At 47.2% G+C, this 19,287-nt stretch overlaps 1 protein-coding gene across 1 annotated transcript in view; it reads left to right on the top strand.

Moving 5' to 3' along the window:
• Positions 1-18,755, top strand: part of ASXL2 (ASXL transcriptional regulator 2) — a gene marked incomplete at both ends in the record, with an annotated part of 82,625 nt that extends 63,870 nt beyond the window's left edge. The window contains 7 exons of the mRNA XM_079532823.1: positions 828-954; positions 5,529-5,669; positions 7,352-7,515; positions 10,412-10,508; positions 13,333-13,438; positions 14,117-14,828; positions 16,389-18,755. Coding sequence (XP_079388949.1) covers positions 828-954; positions 5,529-5,669; positions 7,352-7,515; positions 10,412-10,508; positions 13,333-13,438; positions 14,117-14,828; positions 16,389-18,755 — 3,714 coding nt within the window. The remainder of the gene's footprint in view (positions 1-827; positions 955-5,528; positions 5,670-7,351; positions 7,516-10,411; positions 10,509-13,332; positions 13,439-14,116; positions 14,829-16,388) is intronic.
• Between the last annotated feature and the right edge of the window lie 532 nt (positions 18,756-19,287).

Here is a 19,287-nt window from a genome sequence, read left to right as displayed (position 1 = left end):
TCCTCATGTGGCCTCTTCCTGGGGGCTCCTGGGCTCTATATTCCCTCTCCTGCTCATAACTGTATTTTGTTATGATTGTATAAGATAGTGATGTTGTCTCATTAACAGCCCCATTCATTTGTATACATGCAGCATGTTGTTTTCTCTCACTTCCTATTCCTAAATTCTGGTGTGTGCTTTATCTGTTGGAATTCCTTCTGTTTATTTTTGAGTTCATTTTTTGAAAGCACACACTTTGGCTTGGGTAGCAGCTGCAGTTTAACCAAATTGCCTCCTTACTTCCTCGTCGCAGCCACTGGTGCTTTTTTGGCAAAGCTGTAGTTGTCTTAACAGCCTTTATTGTAGCAAAGGATTTTTGTGTTCTATTCCTTATTACTTTCCTAATCAAAAAAAAAGGAAAATCTTTCCTAATGGACGTTGTCTCTGTTGAATGTTTTTAGTAAGTTGCTGCTTGCTTCTCCAGGAGGTGAAAATGAATTACATTGCAGAATTGATGCTTTGAAATTAGTTATACTTACTACTTGATTACTTGATAATTACTACTTGAACCAGCTCCAGATTTGGAATTCCTTCCTCTAGAGATATCTTTTTTTAATGCAACAACACAACTTTGGGTATTCTGCAGCCGTTACCTTTTGGCTGTAGGTGCAGAGGTAGGCAGTGTGTGCCTGTAGAGCTGCATTTAAGTAGATCGGTGTCCCATGCACAGTGAGTGAAAGCTTTCTATGCGCGCACCGCGAGAATCCAGCTGTCATCTGCTGTCAGTCAGGATGCTTGTGCTGTGCGTTCATCATTTCTGAGAGTATTTTGAATTTCCTCTTCCCCAGGCCTTGAAACAGCAGCAGCAGAAGCAGCAGCAGCAGCAATGCAGAGCAGGCATGCCGGTGTCCTCTAATCAGCACGTCCTGCTGAAGGCTGTCAAGGCAGCCAGTGCCTCCACACCTACAAAACCCGGTACGTGGCAGCAGCTCCCGTCCTGCTCATTGCTATTGTCACTGTCATTGTAATTTGCTTTTTCTTTCTGGGGAGTCTCCTTCTCTGGAGATGTTCAAGACCTGCCTGGATGCCGACCTGTGCGACCTGCTGTAGGGAACCTGCTTTGGCAGGGGGTTGGACTCGATGAGCTCTGGAGGTCCCTTCCAACCCCTACAATTCTGTGATTCTGTGATTCTCACAGGGGAGGAAAGAATAAAGTCCTCTTTCCCAGTGGTTTTGTTTCTGAGATATTCCAGCTCCTTTCTCCCTGACTTGGACTTTATTAGGAGCACATTCTGTTAAGAACAGATCTTGAATGGGTTTTACTGTGCAACATCTTTCTGTGACAGATGTCATCCCCCTTAGCTGCATGTGCACTGTAGTCAGGTCTTTCTCATGTCTAAGCAAATTAGGCAGAGATTCTTTTAGTATTCATTTCTTTGCAGACTGCCTTTTCATTCTGTAGTGTGGCTTTCATGTCATGTTTCAAAGATGTATGTTTTTACCTGAAAGATGCTGAACTGCTCTTCTGAAATTACATTTGAAATGAATGCAGTCGTAGAATCATCACAGAATGGTTTAGATTGGAAGGGACCTTAAAGATCACCCAGTTGCAACCCCCTTGCCATGAACAGGGCTGCTCTGCTCTTTCTCGTTCAGCAGTACATTTGCTTCCTTCCCAGCAGCAGGTTTTCACTGATCATCACAAGTTCTGTGTGGTTACTTCTGGCCAGTTATGTGTAGGCTCTTCTCATCAGAACTGCTTTCCAGGATGAGCTCCCTGTTCTGTAGGCATGATTTCAGTTGTTAAGATGCAGCAAATGGCTTCTGCGTTTCTATTGCATGGTTTACACCAAGCCCAAGGTGCTGCAGGGCCTGGGGCAGACATCTCTTTCTCAGTTGGAAGAGTCCTGCTGTCCATCTTACTCCTTCTATAAACTTACTGATGTAGAGAATTAAAACCCTGCAGCACATTCAGGGTGTGGATCCGTTCTGAATTTGTACGGTGTGATGGTATTCTTTGTTCCTTTGCTAACCATCCCCAGCATTTGCTTTGTTTTTTTTTTACCTAGCCAAGAGAAGCCATTTTCCTGGCTTAAAGTTAAAGTTCCAACCCTCTTTCCTGACGTATTTTCTATCTTAAGGCCCAACACTGCATGTGTAAGGTTAGGAGAGTTCTTTTTGCACATCACTTCTGTCTCTGTGCAGTGAATCACACCTGTTGTTCTGTCACTCAGTTATCCATTGGCATGAAGTCCTCCTGCAGCAACAACAGGGGACTGAAATCTCTACCAAAAAGCAAGGATCTTCTCTGGTTCAGTCCTGCTGATTCTGATCCTGCAGCCCATACTCAGGTCCTGTCTGAAGTCCCAGCACTTAGCCCCACTCTTAGCCCCACTATTTACCCATTATTGTGAGTAAAATGCTGTGCTTTCTTTCAAACTCAAACACTTCCAGGAGTGGGAAATTCCCTCCTTCTTAATAATGACCCCATGTTTTTCCATCGTTAAGCCTTGATTTATGTGGCTGATCTTGGTTCATCTCAAAGATGATGGCCACGAAAATGGAACCACTGAGAAAAACACAGCAAGAGTGCTCAGTGTAAAAGGCTTCTGTCACAGATGGAGTGACTGAGGCTGGCAGCCATGAATCGGAGGTTCCAATTCAGGTTGGAAAAGATCTCAGATCCCCAAGTCCAACCCCAACGCAGCCCACCGTGCCCACTGCCCACATCCCTCAGTGCCACATCCCCACTGTTCTGGACAACCCCCAGGTTTGGTGACCCCACCACCTCTCTAAGCAGCCCGTCCCAATGCCTTTCAGAGAAGGAATTGTTCCTGATATCCGACCTGATGTCCCTTGGTGCAACTTGAGGCCATCACTTTGCATTCTATCATTAGTTACCTGAGAGAATGGCTGCCCGAAAAATGAGAGAGAAAACACACAAGAGACCACAGCAAAATCACATTTCCAATTTCAAACCCTCAGCTATTTTTAATCTTCTTAAAATTAACTTCTTGCCCTCCTTGCAGCCAGGGAAATGCCCCAGAGCACCGCTTAGTTTACGAGTACGGAAGTAGGCAGAGAGGGCTGCATAGCAGTAACACAGTGAGGCAGCAGTAGTCACAGGAACATTTTGCTGTTTGCCGTTGGATTATCTTGGTGTAACGCTAGGAACTGTGCTGCAATTCCCTGCTCATGTTAAAAATTCCACAGCCATCAGAAATGGGCTCTAAGACACCCCTGAGAGCTCATCTTGTCCACGTCCTTTCCTCAGGGCAGGATCTGCTGTGCTGTCCTGACAGATGCTTTGTCCACTCTGTTCTCAGAGACACTGTTGCAAAGGCCAGAAACTCCCAGCAAGTCTTGACCTTCCTGCTTTGTTAACTCTGTCCTTACATTGTTTTTATCAGTCTCCAATCGAAATCTTTCCTTGGTTTGGTTGAAAACCAAGATTTCCTTCCTGTCCACTGTGGAAATAGAAGGTTATTTGATTGTTTGGTTATTTGATATCTTCTCTCTACAGTCTTTCACATAACTGGAAATGTTGTCTCATCTCTTGCTCGTTTTCTTTATTATAAAGTTCTTCCTGTGTTTTTTAGTGTGTTTGTTTATTCTCCCTTTCCAAATAGCCCTAAAGAAATCCAAACCCAAACTAGACCAATCTGTCCTGGCTAGCTGATTCATACTGCTGGAATGTTTCTTGCACATCTGTTCAGACATATGCAAGGTTGCAGCCATGTGCTGTACATCCATTTGAAAGCAATGGCCATACTTAGCTGTGCTTCACGCATCATTTAAAGGCAGAGGAAGTGATGCGGGCATTGAATCGTTGATGATGTTTCCTGTTGTTCCCAGACAGCTTTGCAGTTCAGACCCTTTTTGAAAGGTTCAGGGGAAAACCATGAATCTTGTGTTTGTCCTGAGCTGTGGTCCTGCTCGTGCAGCCTGGGACGCAGTTACCTTTGGTTGGCATGGAGGTGATGGGTTGGTGGTTGGACTCGATGATCTTAGAGGCCTTTTCCAACCTCAGTGTTTGTTTCAGTGATTCTGCCAGGCCTCGCTCCACAAATCTCACCAGCCAGCCAGCTACAGTTGTGTCATTCTGTGATTCTTACCTTCCATTTGTCCACCCATCCAAACCTAATGTCTCAGCTTGCCTGCAGCGTTTCAGGACACAATGTCAAATGTCTTGCTGAAATTGAGGTAATTGGCATCCACCTGTCTTCTCTCATCCACAAATCCAGTCATTTGATGGCAGAAGGTAATCAAGCTATTCAGGCATGATTTACCCTGCTAAATCCACGCTGACTGCTTCCATCTCCTTCGTGTGCACAGCACTGTGCTGCAGTGTGGCATTACAGGGACGACTGTGACTGGTCTGTATTTTCTGTTTGTATTTTTCACCCTTTTTGACAGTGGGTGCAACGTTTGCTTTGGAGTTAAGGATTAAACTCACTTCACACGTTGTCTCAAGAAAATCAGAGAGAAACTAGGTTTGGCAAAGCCCTCTCAGGTCCACAGGTCCAACCCCAACCCAGCCCACCGTGCCCACAGCCCACTGTGTCCCTCAATGCCACATCCCCACAGTCATGGAACACCTCCAGGTTTGGTGACCCCACCACCTCCCTGGGCAGCTGTGAAACTCTGAAACTCTGTGCCACTGCAGCACTGCTCTTCATGAGAAGAAATTGTTCCTAATACCCAACCTGAACCTCCCTGACAGATATGTTTCTCAGCTTTTGCTGTAGTCCCTATAGAATTGGACTTGCTTAGTAGAAGCAGTGTACATTCGTGCACCCCCCAATTAAGCTCCTAAGTGGAGACCTGTCATTATCTGTAAAGGGAGGGAAGACCTGGTCGTGTTGTTAACTCATCTCACTTAGAAAGAGGAGAGAAAGGCAGGCAGGGAGAATCTGGGGAAGAAATCCTTCCCACCAGCAGAAGATAGTAGTGCTGTGCAAAAAGGAGTGTGGGTGGCACTGCTTTGTAAGGCAAAATCAGCGTGGTGAAATCATCGGCTCAGTAGTGACTCTGGGGGAGGACATGAAAATATCTGAGTATTTGAAAGGGGAGGAGGAATTACTGAGGTTGGCCTAAAATAATAACATTTAGAAGAAAAGGTAAGAAATTAGAAAGTACACATAAGGTATGAAAAGATTTTTTGTGACCGTGAACTCCAGTAGAAATTAAAGCTGCATCTGAAAGGACGTTTCAACAAGATCCTTACTGGACTGAATATAAATGGGAAGTAAAATGGGACTAGCAGGAAAATAGACTCAAACCATAACTGAAATGGGTGTCCATCTCTTCGTTTTGTCTTTGTTTTGTGATAATGAGAGAGCTACAGAGGGCCGTTCTGCTCTCAGCCTGCTGGGAAATAAGTGCTACAAGAATAAAGGAGTGTCAATATCATAGAAGTGCTTGTCCCAGAGCTGCTGGGATTGCAGTGAGCGTGTTAAAGTGAGCGTGTTTGTTTCAGTCCAAACAGATGTCTTGTATAATATTTCTTTGTATATCCCTGTGTTGAACTGTTTCAATTTCCTGTGCAGCTTGGGTAGGAAAGCAGTCCGATGGACACTCCAACAGCTCTCAGAACTCCACCTCCAGCTCCTCTGCCTCTGTTAAGCTTGACAACTCCTTGCCAGGGCTGGGAAAGAAGCCATTCCAGAGATCTGACAGGCTCCACGCAAGTAAGACATTGATTTTTTCTGGTTTAGTTGTGATGACAGAACAAAAGCCAGAATGGCAGCGCTGGCTAAAACATGCCATTAATTCCATTTCCACAGTGATTTGTGGAAGGCACTCCCACTATTCTGCGTGAACTAAGATAAATCATTCAAACCTTTCGTATACAAATAAGCCTTTGCTCATTTTGTAGCACCGAGGGTTTCTGCCTGTGAATTTGGAGCTCAGTTTGAGAAGCAAAGAAGGATTTGCATTACTTTGAAGGCTTTTTGTATGTACTTAAGGCACTGTGGTAACAGACAAAGAGGAAAAAATGCTCCTCCCCACATCCTTCAGACCCCGGTGTTCCTTAGCTTCCTTCCCATTCATCTTTCTCAATTTCTGTAGTTTCTTTTGCATATACCAAGGATGGGATTGACCTTGGTTAACACTGCTCCAGCCGTGCTAGTCATCCCAGATTTCCTTTATTGCTGGTGAAGAATTGCTGGCACTGTGAGGGCGTGTTTCATTTGCCCTCCATTAGATTCTGTCTTACTGCAGGATGATTTGTGCCCTGGAGGTCTGACTTAGGGAAGCCTAGGAAGCTAGCTGAAGTGCCAGTCCCTGCATGCTAGACATCTCTGTAGATTTGGTGGAATAAAATAGGGTGTTGTTATGTGAGTGGCACCTTGACCTGCCTCTAGAAGTCACAAGGAAAAGAGGACAGTGTGTTCTCATTACATACAGGACCAGAATCCCATCAGTTGAGAACTGTTCACCCACAAATCCTCTGAGGCTTCTCTCTTTCCCTGTTCCTTCTCCCACACCACAAGGCTCAGACCCATTTACAGAGCCACGTGAGATAAGGCTGCTTTTACAGTTCTTACCTTGGCCGTTTAAAAAGGATTGTGATCCACTGATGTGGAAGAATTGCCAGGTTCTCAAGTTCATATGGATGAAATACTGGAAAAAAACAGAAGGCAGAGGAATGCTGGTGCCATTTCTGTACATGGACTCTCAATCAGATGGGAAGCACGCAGCCAGGTTGAGATGCTGCTCTCCTGCCCAGCTTCGTCTCACTCTGTAATCAGGAAAGTGCAGCTCCTGATAAATTACAAACCTGCAATTCCTGAGGGAATTGTGTACGTGATAGAAATGCTTCCTTTGCTTTTATTTTCTGAGTTTGCAGCACATACATGAAGCTGGCTGTAGCATAAGAGTCAGTGCTGAATTTGTTGCCTTTCAAACGCAGAAAAGGAGAGAGGATTGCTCGTTTTTGCTGCTTTGTCCAGGCTTGTGGTTTCAACACAAGCAGAATGAGCTGCTTTTAGTGAGAGTAAAGCAGGAAAGTCCAAGAAGAAATCCCTAAGAACAATGTGACCTTAACTGGAGGCTTAAAATAGAGAACTGGTGTGGCTGAAAGTTTGTGCAGAAACTCTTCTGAAAAAGAGTTCTTGCCAGCCCCCAGATAGACACCCAGGCTTCCTGGGAAATCCAGATGAACTGACCCAGGGTACGATGCTGTAGGAAGAATTCAGTGACAGAAATGACCTCCCAGTTTTGTTTCTAACTATATGTACAACTTTTTGCAAAGGTAAATGGTGTATTTCAGGTTGAGGTTTGAAACGGAGCGCTGAAGCACTCTTTGGGAGCCTTTAATCCTCTCATAGATAAGATGCTACTCTCTGTTCTCTCCGGTTCTTTTCAGGGCAGCTGAAGAGAACAAAGTGTGCTGAAATTGACGTGGAAACTCCTGACTCCATCCTGGTGAACACCAACCTGAGGGCACTGATCAACAAGCACACGTTCTCTGTTCTGCCCACAGAGTGCCAGCAGCGCCTGCTGCTGCTGCTGCCAGAGGTGGACAGGCAGGTGAGTTGTGGTTTGGGGGCAGAGAGGCTCCTGGTATCAGTGGGGAGTAAATCTGATGAGATACAGAATCATAGACTGGCCTGGGTTGCAAAGGCCCACAGTGCTCATCCAGTTCCAACCCCCTGCTGTGTGCAGGTCACCAACCAGCAGCCCAGGCTGCCCAGAGCCACATCCAGCCTGGCCTTCATTGCCTCCAGAGATCATGCAGACATCCAAGCACTACATTAATCTCTAGTGGAGTAGACTTTTTTTATTCTGTGTACCGTGCAAAATATTACAACATTCTTCTATGTTTCCTTTGGGGATTTGTTGCTACCAGATTAAAGAATTCAAGTTTGATAAATCAGTGGCTTAGTTCCATCCAGTCAACGCTATGTTCCCAGCTACAGTGAGAGAAGTGTCTGTGGTGCATCAGACTCCACAAGGGCCAGTGGGAGGAACATGGTGGTCTCATTGTTTTCCTCTCTTATCTTCTCCCAGACTCTTTGGTACAGGATTAACCCTGCAGCTTTCTGGACAGGTGCCTTCCCAATACATGAACACACACTGGAATTCAGTTCCATCTTCTGTTTCTCATTATCTCGTGTTGCCGCTGTCAAATTTTGGGCTTTGCTAAATTCAAAATGGAGCGAGTTTTCAATTGCATTTTTATGTTGTCCAGATTGCAGAGTAAACCCCAAAGAGTTGGTGTCCTGATCTGAAACACACAGCAGGTGAAAGGCAGCAGGCACACAGCAGGAGGCACCTATGGGGCAGTTTGTTTTTTGCAGATGCTGTGCTCGACACCTCTGTGTGTGAGAGGAAAAGGGCTTGAAAAGCCAGGAAAGTACTTGGTGGGAAGGAATGGGATCCACATCAGGATTTCTGTTCTATCCTGAGGGATACAAAACAACCTGCTTGAAGCAGTCTTAACATCACAGCAGTTTTCTTCAGCAGTGGATCCAGGGTTGATAGAGATGAGACCAAATGTTACCCTTGCTTGTAAAAGGAGGAAAATACAGTGAGTTCAGGGAGTGAAGTTCAGTCTGTCTGTGCTGAGTACCAGAAAGGTTAGAGCTTGAACAAGGATACTTCCTTTTGCCTTCGTCATATGATATGTTGATGTCAGCATTCCTACCTCACTGGGCCTGGGAGCTTGCAAGCAACGTGGGATTCTGCACTGTGCTTGCATGGGATTCTGCACTGCCTTTCCACTTCTGTTGTAGGGATGTTTGTTCAGATGTATTCACGTACAACCTAGAGCATCCTGCAGACACCATGGGTGGCTTTGGGACATCCTGTATCAGATCTGGGTGTCCCTTGAAGATATTTTACTGTGTCTGTTCAGATTAGGGCTACATGCCAGTTCGTACTCAGTCACTCCCAAGGGGTCTGCAGCTCAGCTGTAGTTATTCCAGGCTCCTTTAGAAAGTGGAAATCCAGTTGGTACAGTCAGCAGCATGCAGCCAAACCAGCTGCTTCACGATGAAGCCTTTTTGTTTGTGCTGCTGTTCTGCAGCTCACGGAGCATTAATAATGCATATGGGTCACACAGCTGCACTGAGGTCTGCTGTGCAGAGAGTGCTGTTGAGCAGATCCATTAGGAGTTAGGAAGAGTTGTGATGTTGTGTCATAAATTCTGATCTTCAATCAGACCCATCAGGGGCTTGTTAGTTCAATAAATAATTGGAGGACTTGTTTTTTAAGTCTTGTTGCCTTTGCAGTAGTGAGGTACGTGTCAGAGTACGATGTGATGGAGTTTGCAGCTGGAGTTCACTGGCAGGAAGCTCACAGCAGATGGCAAGATAATTCTGTCCCAACTTTTAAGCTTAATTATCCTTAAATTCAATTAGAATTTGACTGAGAACGAAGTTTGATTATCTAAATAATGCAGCTTAGCTTCTGAGAGGCTGCATTTTGCATTTCATCGTAGTAAATCTCCCACCCCCCGGTGACACACCCCATAGCAGAGTCAGACTTTCCCGTAGTAAACAGAAGAGGTGAAGACATTGAATGTGCCAAAGGCAAAAGGTCCCCGCTCCGTTGTGTCTGTGTGGAGGTGGCTTAGTGCCTCTCCAAGTGGGCACTTACTGAGACGTGGCCCAGGGCTGTGCCCTGACACCAGGTGTGGGCAGACCGTATGTGCAGCAGAGGATCACCTTTTGAGTTGCACTCTGTGGCTGATCAGTATGGATTTGGATTAGAACAGGAACCTCTCTTTCTGTACATCTCTGTAGTGGTTCTGCAGCTGCAAATTACTGAATGTGCCTTTTTGTGTTTCTAACAGAAAAGTGCACATTTGTTTCTGTGTGTTGATCATTTCCCACCGTGCTGTGTTCCAGTCTCAGCCTTATGCTTTTGCATTTTCGTCCTGCACTGTAACTTGACTATCCAGTCTGGTTAACTGTATTTTCAAGACCGAACGAGTTTAGAGCTTCACTTGTCCCTGTTTTTCCAGAGGCAGCTATGATTATGTTTACAGGCATTTCAGAGTTACTTTAACCTGATAACTTTTATATCCCTGCTTTTCCCAGAAGACAGCAGAGCTTTTGCTCTGCACAGCGATTCAAGGCAATGTCCTGCATTAATTTTGCAGGGCAGAATGCATTTGAAGAGGCTGTTCATGGGCATTGCTGTCCCATTTCCTTGCACTTCTCCTTGCCACCTGTATCTTGCGCTGTCTGTGTGTGTTTGTGCAGCAGCAGAGCAGGATAGGCTTGGGCTGAAGCAAAGAAGAGGAAAATTTGTCACAATCTCCGGATTCCAGACTTGGTTTCTTTTCTTTGGATTGAAATAAAGGCCGACTGTAGAGAGATTTGTAGCAACATTGCAACTCTTGCTCTGTTTTCACTCAGCACAACATGGGACGTTTGCCTTTTCAGCTAATCATCACTGTTTGCTTTGTGATGTATTCCAGGTTGGGGCAGATGGTTTGATGAAGCTGAGCGGTTCAGCATTGAACAATGAGTTCTTCACTTCAGCTGCCCAGGGCTGGAAGGAGAGGTTGTCAGAAGGTAAGACTTCCCATAGCAAAGAAGTAAAGTGTTACAAGGCTTTCAGCTCATCAGTGTTTTGGGGAATGTGTAAGATAAATTTGTGTAAAATAAACTTGGAGTCGCCGTCCGTGGCAGTGTTCAAGAGGCGCCTGGATGAGGAGCTACGAGATGTGGTTTAGTGCTTGTGGTACTAATAGGAATGGGAGGGTGGTTGGACTAGGTGATCTTGCAGGTCGTTTCCAACCTTGTGATTCTGTGATTCAGTGATGGAGAAACTGAAAGGCTGGATAAGTTCCTAGGTAAAGACAGCTGTGGGCAATGTAGCCCATAAGAGCGAGTGCAAGTGTAGATGTATTTCCTCTTAGTGGGGTTGGTTGGTGGTGGGACTGGATGATCTTTGGAGGTCTTTTCCAGCTTTGGTGATTCTGTGATCTTATGAAGTGCAGGTCGCAGTAAGGTCTGTAGTAAGGAATTGTCTTCTGAACTTAACGTGTGGAAAAATGAGCAAGTCTGTGGAAGAAGTGGCAAAAGAATGAAAAATGGTTTTGAAATGTTGGTGAAATGCCAGTAGAGGTTTGTTATTATCCAGCCAAATACAGCTCAGTAGAGAAGGTAAATTATATTCCCAGATAACGCACTTCATCATCAGTGAAGTGATCTTGTCATATCTGGTACTGTCAGTCCTCCAAGACGTTGTTCTTTACATGCCATAAAGACAGCCAAGTACAAATACATAGCATGCCTGCACCTTCAACAGCCATTTGCATCTCAAACTCAGAGGTGCTGAATTCTTCAGTTTAATCGAGCTATATCATCACAAGTGCACTCACTCCTTGGCAGGGACTGTTTCCCCTACAGAGTTCAGCCACACAGCTTCTCACCAGCATTTTTATAAAGACAGCAGGGTCAGCCATGACTCACTTTAAGAAGGGAATGCCATTTACTCATGTGCAGATTGGATACAATGGATTCTTAGGAGGTTTTTCCATAGAAAAAGCATCCTATTCTGTATCACCATTTCTATTTTGTGGGTGTATCTGTGACAGTAAGCAGACAAGGAATAGAGTTCAGCTGTCTCTACTTTGTAATTGTTGGAACCGCCTGTAATTTTGGCCCTCATCCTCTGGTGTTTTCCCTTTAAAGCCAAACTGAAGACCTTTCATCCATTCATCTACATCACATCTACAGGGTACAACAGTGTCCAATCACCAGATTATAAACACAACGGCTGTAGAACCTTCTGTGCTCATAAAGCTTGCAGCAGTCGAGCTCAAGAAGTCTGGAGGTGTCCACTGACATTCTCACTAAGCAGCATGTCACTGCTCAGGTCTCAAAGCTTGATGGCACTGCAGGCAGAAGGGTCCTATAGGTTTTGTTTGGCTGCAGCTAATGCACTCAGGCCCTGACAGTGTACAAACTGTCAGGTGAAAGCGTGAATGCATGGTCAGACATCATTACTGTAGATAGAAGCAGCACAACCTGCCAGATTGACATCAGTACCTGCCTGAGGAGAGATACGGGTCAGTGGTCCTTCTAAGCTGAGGTCAGAAGCTTCGGATATCTTCATACAGCAGCCAGATTTGTTTGTAGAGGAGGTTTGGGTTGGATATTAAAAACAACTTCTCCAAAAGAACAGAGCTGCAGTGGCACAGCTGCCCAGGGAGGTGGTGGGGTCACCAAATCTGGAGGTGTTCCAGAACTGTGGGGATGTGGCACTGAGGGACGTGGGCAGTGGGCACGGTGAGGTGGGTCAGCAGTTGGACTTGATGAACTTGGACAACTTTTCCTTCACGATTCTAAGATTCTGCAAGGCATAAAATGGTGGAAATGACAGAAATAGTTTGTCACCATGGGTAAAAATTTTCAGAAGCATCAAATGACTTCAGAGCAGATGGGCCACGTTTCGGGGAGCTGAGGGAACTTCCAGTGCCTGAGAGGCCCCTGCCCATCATCCTGAAAAGGAAGTGAAGACTGGCATAAATTTCCCGCAACTGAGAAAGGCAAATGTTGCACTCACCTTCAAAAAGCACCAGAAAGGTCATTAGAGAAAATGCAAATCTGGTCAGTCTCAGTTTCATCGTGGTGCGAGCCCTCTTGGAAGACATTCCTGGGTGTGTGAAGGAGAAGGTGATTGCGAACACTCAGCAAGGATTCATTTCTTGCCTGCTTGGCTTGACTGCCTAAAAAAGCCCTGAATTTGTGAATAAGCAGAGATCAGTAGGTGTCATTCACATCAACATAAGCCAAAGCTTTTTGGCACAGCTGCCCAGGGAGGTGGTGGGGTCAGCATCCCTGGAGGTGTTCCAGAACCGTGGGGATGTGGCACTGAGGTGGGCAGTGGGATGGTGGGGTGGGCTGGGAATCTTAGAGGTCTTTTCCAACCTGAATGATTCCCTGATTCTATATCTTGTCTCCCACAGTATTCTGGTATCCAACCTGCAACGTTAGGGTGTAGGTGACTTCATAGCCACCTGAGAGAGCAGCTTATGGGGTGTTCTGCCTCGTGGTTCACACCTGGATGCTGGTAGCACATGGAGCACATGGGTCTGTGTTGGCACCCTACGCATTTACTATCTGTCAGTGACCCGGGGGCAGTTTGCAGGGGACACCAGATAGCGGGCACCAGTTGATGTGCTTGAGGGCAGTTGCCATCAGAATCCAGCAAAACAGGCAGCAGAGGAACACCTTGCAGCTCAGGAGAAGTGTAGGGCTGCACTGTCAAAAGCTGTGGAGGGCTTCTGTGAGACAGGACGGTCATCTGCAAGCATGAGGGCTCCTGTGGTTATCCTAATTCACTTTATCCATAGCTTGTTTTGCACATGTCCCTTATTGCATTTTGCAGGTGAGTTCACACCAGAAATGCAGCTAAGAATACGTCAAGAAATAGAAAAAGAAAAGAAGGTTGAGCTGTGGAAGGAACATTTTTTTGAAAGCTACTATGGCCAAAGGTAAGGACCTGCAGCATCTTTTTTACCCCCAACACTGCCTTTCTGGACACACTTATTCCTAGGGATTTCGTGTGCTGCCCACCAGTAGACATTACCTTTTATCAAACCTCAACAAGACATAGCTTCATTAGATTCCCAACCTGTTTGTTTCTTGTGTAAATAAGGATGGATGCAGAGGACAGGCAGTGTTGGTTCTAAGCAAAGGGTACGTCAGTGGTTCTGCTGCTGGCCATGTTCTTCTGGAAAAAATTGGGGGATGCTTTTCAGGAGCCCAGAGTCCATTTCAGCAAATGTCACCATATGAGCTGATGTCAGATGCAAGCTGTGTGGGACATTTTGCATATGGCAGAGATAGGCCTGCAGGGACAAGGAAAGGAAATGTTTACTGTTGGCCAAATTCTTTTGGTTTGCAGCTTGGAAAGTGAGTATCTGGGCAGAGGACTAGATCTAATGCGTGCTCCACGTATTTTGTTTAGCTGATTTTAAACATTGCTATTAAGTTCTGTTTCGTTTGGAAGCACTAACAGTAGTGAAGGATTTCAAAGATCATGGCATAAAATCAGTACGAGTTACATTTACTTTGGGTATGGTGTTTAGACAGCCCTCTTTGTTTTTGTAAGGATAGTGTGCTTCTTGCAAGAATGTTTCACAAAACAAAAATTCTACTTTTCTTGTTAGTTCTGGATTAAGTCCTGAAGAGTCTGAGAGACTGACAGCCAACACCAGCGCTGATGATGTAGAGAATGAAAAGCCAGCAGCAGAACAGCCAAAATGCATGCCGGTCAAAGAGGAGATCACTTCTCCATTGGAGTCTAAAGCACAAGTGGTCCAGGAAGCACCCGCAGTGAGAAAAGGAGTAGAGGAAAGAAGAGGAGAGGAGAGGAGAGAAGAGATGCAGCCCAAAGCAGCCAAACCTGTTGAGGCCTCGGTTTCCCCAGCTCGGTGTGCAGCGAAGCCCAGCGACCTCCAAATCCAAGGGAGAATCCAAGGAGAACCCATCCAAGAGAAACCACAGCCTGCAGTGAGCCAGAAGCTGGAAGAAGAGAGGAAGCACGCTGCATCAGAGGAAGTGAAGGAGGCTGTGCGTGCCCCGGTCTTGGCCCCAAGCAAACCAAAGAGCCCTGAAGCAGGTGAAGCAGCAGCAAAGGTCACCGAAAGTCCCGTGGTCGCCCCGCCAACTCCAGAAAAGAAACCCCTTGTGAATGAAGAAATGGAGGTCAGTGTGGAAGGCCATAAGAGGAAGTCGGAGAGCGGTGAAGAAGCTCTGACCACGCCTGAGAAGAAGCCGCGCATTGCGGAGAAGTGCCAGCAGCAGCAGCCGGCGTTTCGCGGCCAAACTCAGTCCTTTCCTGCTGCCGGGCCCCCGGTGCCACGCGTGCCCCCGCTCAAGGTAAGGAGAAAGGAAGGCAGATCCACAGAGTGGGTTCGTGTTGGACAGCTGGTCGTGTTGGTCAGCGCTGCTGGTTCAGCTCCGTTCTGGTTCTGTATGCAAGTTATGTTGCCTGCTTATTGCGGTGATGGAAGTGTTTGATCCAAAAATGCAAAGCTTAGCTGTTTGCTAAAGGAATGGAGTTGAGTGAAGTCTCCTGTACACGCACATCTGTTACAAGACCTGCTCAACCAGGAGCTGCAGCAATTGCAGGACCGAAATCACAAAGGGAGCTGCAGCCCAAGAGCACAAAGAACTTTGTAGGTGTATCCCCACTGGTACAAGAATGGGTCTAGAAAGAGTGCTGTCAGCAGTTTGCTCAACTGTATCAAGTCCAGAAAGTAAACTATTCGCCTGTGTTAAAACCAAGTCAAAAAATGATGTGGTTGTCATTAATACTGTATGCAGTGAAGTATCAGACTGGGTAGCAGAGGGCTATTTTAGGGAAAGCCCTTTATCTGCTGATTCTTAGTAGGAATCTACATATGAAAAGATGACGTGGTTTTCAGTGATCACAGGCATGGATTGATGGTTGGAATGGATTGTCTTATTGGTCTTTCCAACCTTTACGATCCTGTGATTCTGTAAGTTAAGCAGTGAATTACCAGAAAGGAAAACAGAAACAAATTGTGACAGTGACAGAAGGGTTGGAGACTTTGGCCTGAGCAGTGCTGTTCTCTTGTACCTCAGACGTAGGCCATAGGAAACACACCTGCTATTGAGCTTACAGGAAATTCTCAGCTCAGCTCCCTTGTTTGGGGCCTTAGGCAGAAACTGTGCATGGAAAACAATTCAATTGCTCTATTTCTGTATGTTCTAAGAATTCTAATCTCTTATTAAGTTTAGAAGGTAACTGGGAGTCAGCAAAGTATTGTGGATGTGTGAAAACAAATGTGACTTCAAAGGATACGAGCTCAAGTCGTTACAGATGAGAGAAAAGCACTACTGTGAGTGCACTGATCTCATCATTTCCATTTTAGAAAGAAAGGGCAGTCACACATAAAGTGTACTGCAAAGTTGAGGGGGGTGGAGTGCATGTGTTAGAAGACAGGACTAAAATTTGGCATTTTATGTGAAGGTACACAGTAGAGGATTAATTGTTTATAGAAGGACACCGAGGAGTGAAACGTAGACATGCAGGAGTAGCAGAGTAATTCACAGATGTACAAATGGATGTAAGTTGCACACGTGTAATGTTGAGCATGAAACCTACACTAAGGGATGAGAGGTGTTGAATTTTGGTCACTTTTGATTGAGCTCAGTAGGCTGTGTAATGATGGAGCGTGGTGGAACAGCCTGTACCTGCACGGGAAGAGCTTCCAGCCTGAGTTAATGAGGTGATACCAGACCCAAAACAGGCGTGCCAGGCATCAAAAGGATGAGGACCTTCTTCTCTGTATTCTTCTCAAGTGAGAAGTCCAAAAGCATTTATCTAAAACTCCAACCATAAACACTTCTGTCCTTAACGATGCGGGTTAAACATTCCCTGTGTATCAATTCCACTTTTCTCCTCTCTTTCAGATTCCCGTTTCCCGAATCTCCCCCATGCCATTTCCTGCGGGCCAGGTCTCTCCCAGGGTACGTTTCCCAGCCTCACTCATCAGTCCGGCCAGAACAGGGGCCAGAACCTTGGCAGACATCAAGGCCAAAGCCCAGCAGGTCAGGGCTCAGAGGGCAGCGGCCGCAGCAGCCGCCGCCGCCGCTTCTTCGGGGGGAGCAGTGCCAGGGCCGGGCCCCGGCGGGGGCCCAGCGGGCGGCGGAGGGACGGGTAACACAGCGACGAGTGGAGCCGGCGAAACTGGAACGCGAGGAAACGCACTGGAACTGGCAGGAACTGGAAGCGGGGGAAGTGCGAGAAGGTTTCTTCCACGCTGCCCAGGGACCCATTCCCCAATGGAGACTCAGGAGCAGCCGGCAACCCCCGGTCTTTCTAGAGCACAACTACAGCAAACTTCCACGTTGCAATCCAGAAGCGCAGCTGGCAATGCAGGCACCAACTGCTCCTCCCCAGCGGTATCAGCGATTGAGCAAATCGGCAGAATCAAACAGAGCCCCCCAAACGTGGCTGTAAATCAGGTTTCGGGCTCCTCGTGTGCTGGTGGCTGTGACAAACAAGAGAAAGCACCTTCTGCTCCAGCAGGTCCCGGCCAGGCCTGCGGGGCATCAACTGTCAGGGATGGAACAACTTGTGTCACCGTGTCCTCAGCAGACAGCAATGCCAACATCACCAAGGTAACACCTGCGGCCTTAGGAGGGACCAGCTCAGAGGTCCCCAAAGGCACATCTCCTTCCCCTCTGATGCCTTCGCTGACCCCCACTAGCTCAGAAGCCCAGGCTGGAGGTGCGGTGGTGTCAGCTCCATCTGCCCCATGCTCCATCACCTTGTCAGCAGCACCTAGCCTTAAAACCCATCCGAGTTCAAGCGGGGCCCTCCCAAAAGCAAACTCCAGTATTCCTGCCAACAACCCTTTAGTCACCCAACTTCTTCAAGGCAAGAGCGTTCCCCTGGAGCAAATCCTGCCGAAGCCTCTCACCAAAGCAGAAATGAAAACTGTCCCATTAGCTTCTAATGAAGAGAAAGGGGCAGCAATTGTAGCAGGGAGTGGTGCAGGAGCCGAGGGCAGTGAAAGGCAGTCGGGGTTATCCCCACAGCAGCTCGGGAAGATCTTTTGCCAGAGCAGGCCTCTGCCTCACATTCCAAGGACATTTGTGCTCCCTGCAGGAAAGGAGCCCAGTGCTGACCAGCACCCAGAGGCGCTCAGTAAAACAACGCAGGAGCAGATCCTTCAGACGCTCATCAAGAGGGTCCAGAGGCAGAATTTGCTCCCGGTCCTTCAGCCTTCCCAAGTGAACCTCGCGCACTCAGGTTTCCAGCTAGAAAACAGCTCCACCAGCCAGAGATTTGTGCTGGGTTTCATGGGCAGAAGGACATCCAAACCCGCTATGTCTGGTCATTATCTGCTCAACATTTCCACCTATGGCCGTGGTTCAGAGAGTTTGAGGAGAGGCTTCTCCTTGAACCCTGAAACCCGCTCGTGTCTGAACAGCCCAGCCGGTGGTCCAAAAGCAGAATTTGGGGAATGTGAGGAGATGGCTGGCCATGGCAGCAGCAGCGAGGAAGGAGATGCGGATGATGAGAGCACTGGTGATGAACGCGAGCATGTCAGCGTAAAAGAGGAGCCCCAGGCTTTCCAGGTGGCTGCTCCATGTGAAAAAGAACAGGTATCACACGGTGCAAATTCCTCAGATTACAGCATCCTTGCTAAAAAGGGGATGAAGACGGAAGCGGCCGTGTCTCAGCAGGCAGCCGGCAGCAGGGAGAACATTCAGGAGTTGGATGGAACGGCGTTAGCACGAGATTTTATTCAGGCCGCTCAAGAGCAAATGGTGCACACAATGAAGGGAAAAACGCACAGCAGCCCTGAGCTCTTCAGCTCTTCTGCACCGTCCTCAGACTCTGCGCAGCCACAGCTTCCCCAGCTTTCTCACCCCCACCCTCCGAAGCTGGGAGGAGATGCTGCGGCAGCGCAGCTCATCGGGCCCAGCTACAGCGGCACAATAAACGTCTCCACCTCCCCAGACGTGAACCAGGGCTCTCTCATGAGCGGGCTCTCCGAGTGCAATCAGTTGTCCAGTAGCATGGGGAACGTCATGTCCTTCTCTGTGACTGTAACCACCATTCCCACCAGCCAAGCCATGAACTCTGGCAGCCACGGCCAGACCATCCCGGTTCAGGCCTTTGCTGAAGACAGCAGCATGGAGGACTCCCCTTCCAAGTGTTACTGCAGGTTGAAAGCCATGATCATGTGCAAGGGCTGCGGTGCCTTCTGCCATGATGACTGCATTGGCCCCTCTAAGCTCTGTGTCTCCTGCCTGGTTGTGCGGTAACCGGGACGTGACGTGGGAAGAGGAAGGCTCCGTGTTGGGTTTGCTTTTGGAAGTACATTGGGAAGAAGCAGGAAATTTACTGCCTTGCACAAGAGACACGTTACTGAATCAGGAATACAGAGTAGAGTTCTTCTTTCATTAAAGAAAGAGCACCTTCTTGTACAGTGAGTCTAAATTGAGCTCAACTACGTGAATTGTGACAAGAGTTTGCACTTAAGGAATTATGTAAATATGTCACATTATTTTGTTTAAAAATATTTTTTCAATCTTTTAGGAGATAGCGTTTGACTTGTACTGCAGTTCCATTAACCCTAGCCTGCTATCCAGCGTGTTTGCTGAGCTCTGCTCTAGATGGGGTAACAATCCCCCAACGAAACCTCAGCTGTTGGTCTTCTCTTGGCAAGGAGAGGAGCCAGGCAATCAAGGCACGAAATGTCTGTGCTGACAGAGCCCCGCAGCCCCTCAGCGGGCGGCTGGGTTGCTCTGAACTTCAGATTGATCAGAATTGGAAGCCGCTGACGTTCATCACCCA

The sequence above is a fragment of the Tetrao urogallus genome, assembly GCF_951394365.1.
Source record: "Tetrao urogallus genome assembly, chromosome: 2".
Taxonomy (NCBI): domain Eukaryota; kingdom Metazoa; phylum Chordata; class Aves; order Galliformes; family Phasianidae; genus Tetrao; species Tetrao urogallus.
Note: the sequence above shows the minus strand (reverse complement) of the source record. Positions and strands in the feature narration are given on the sequence as shown.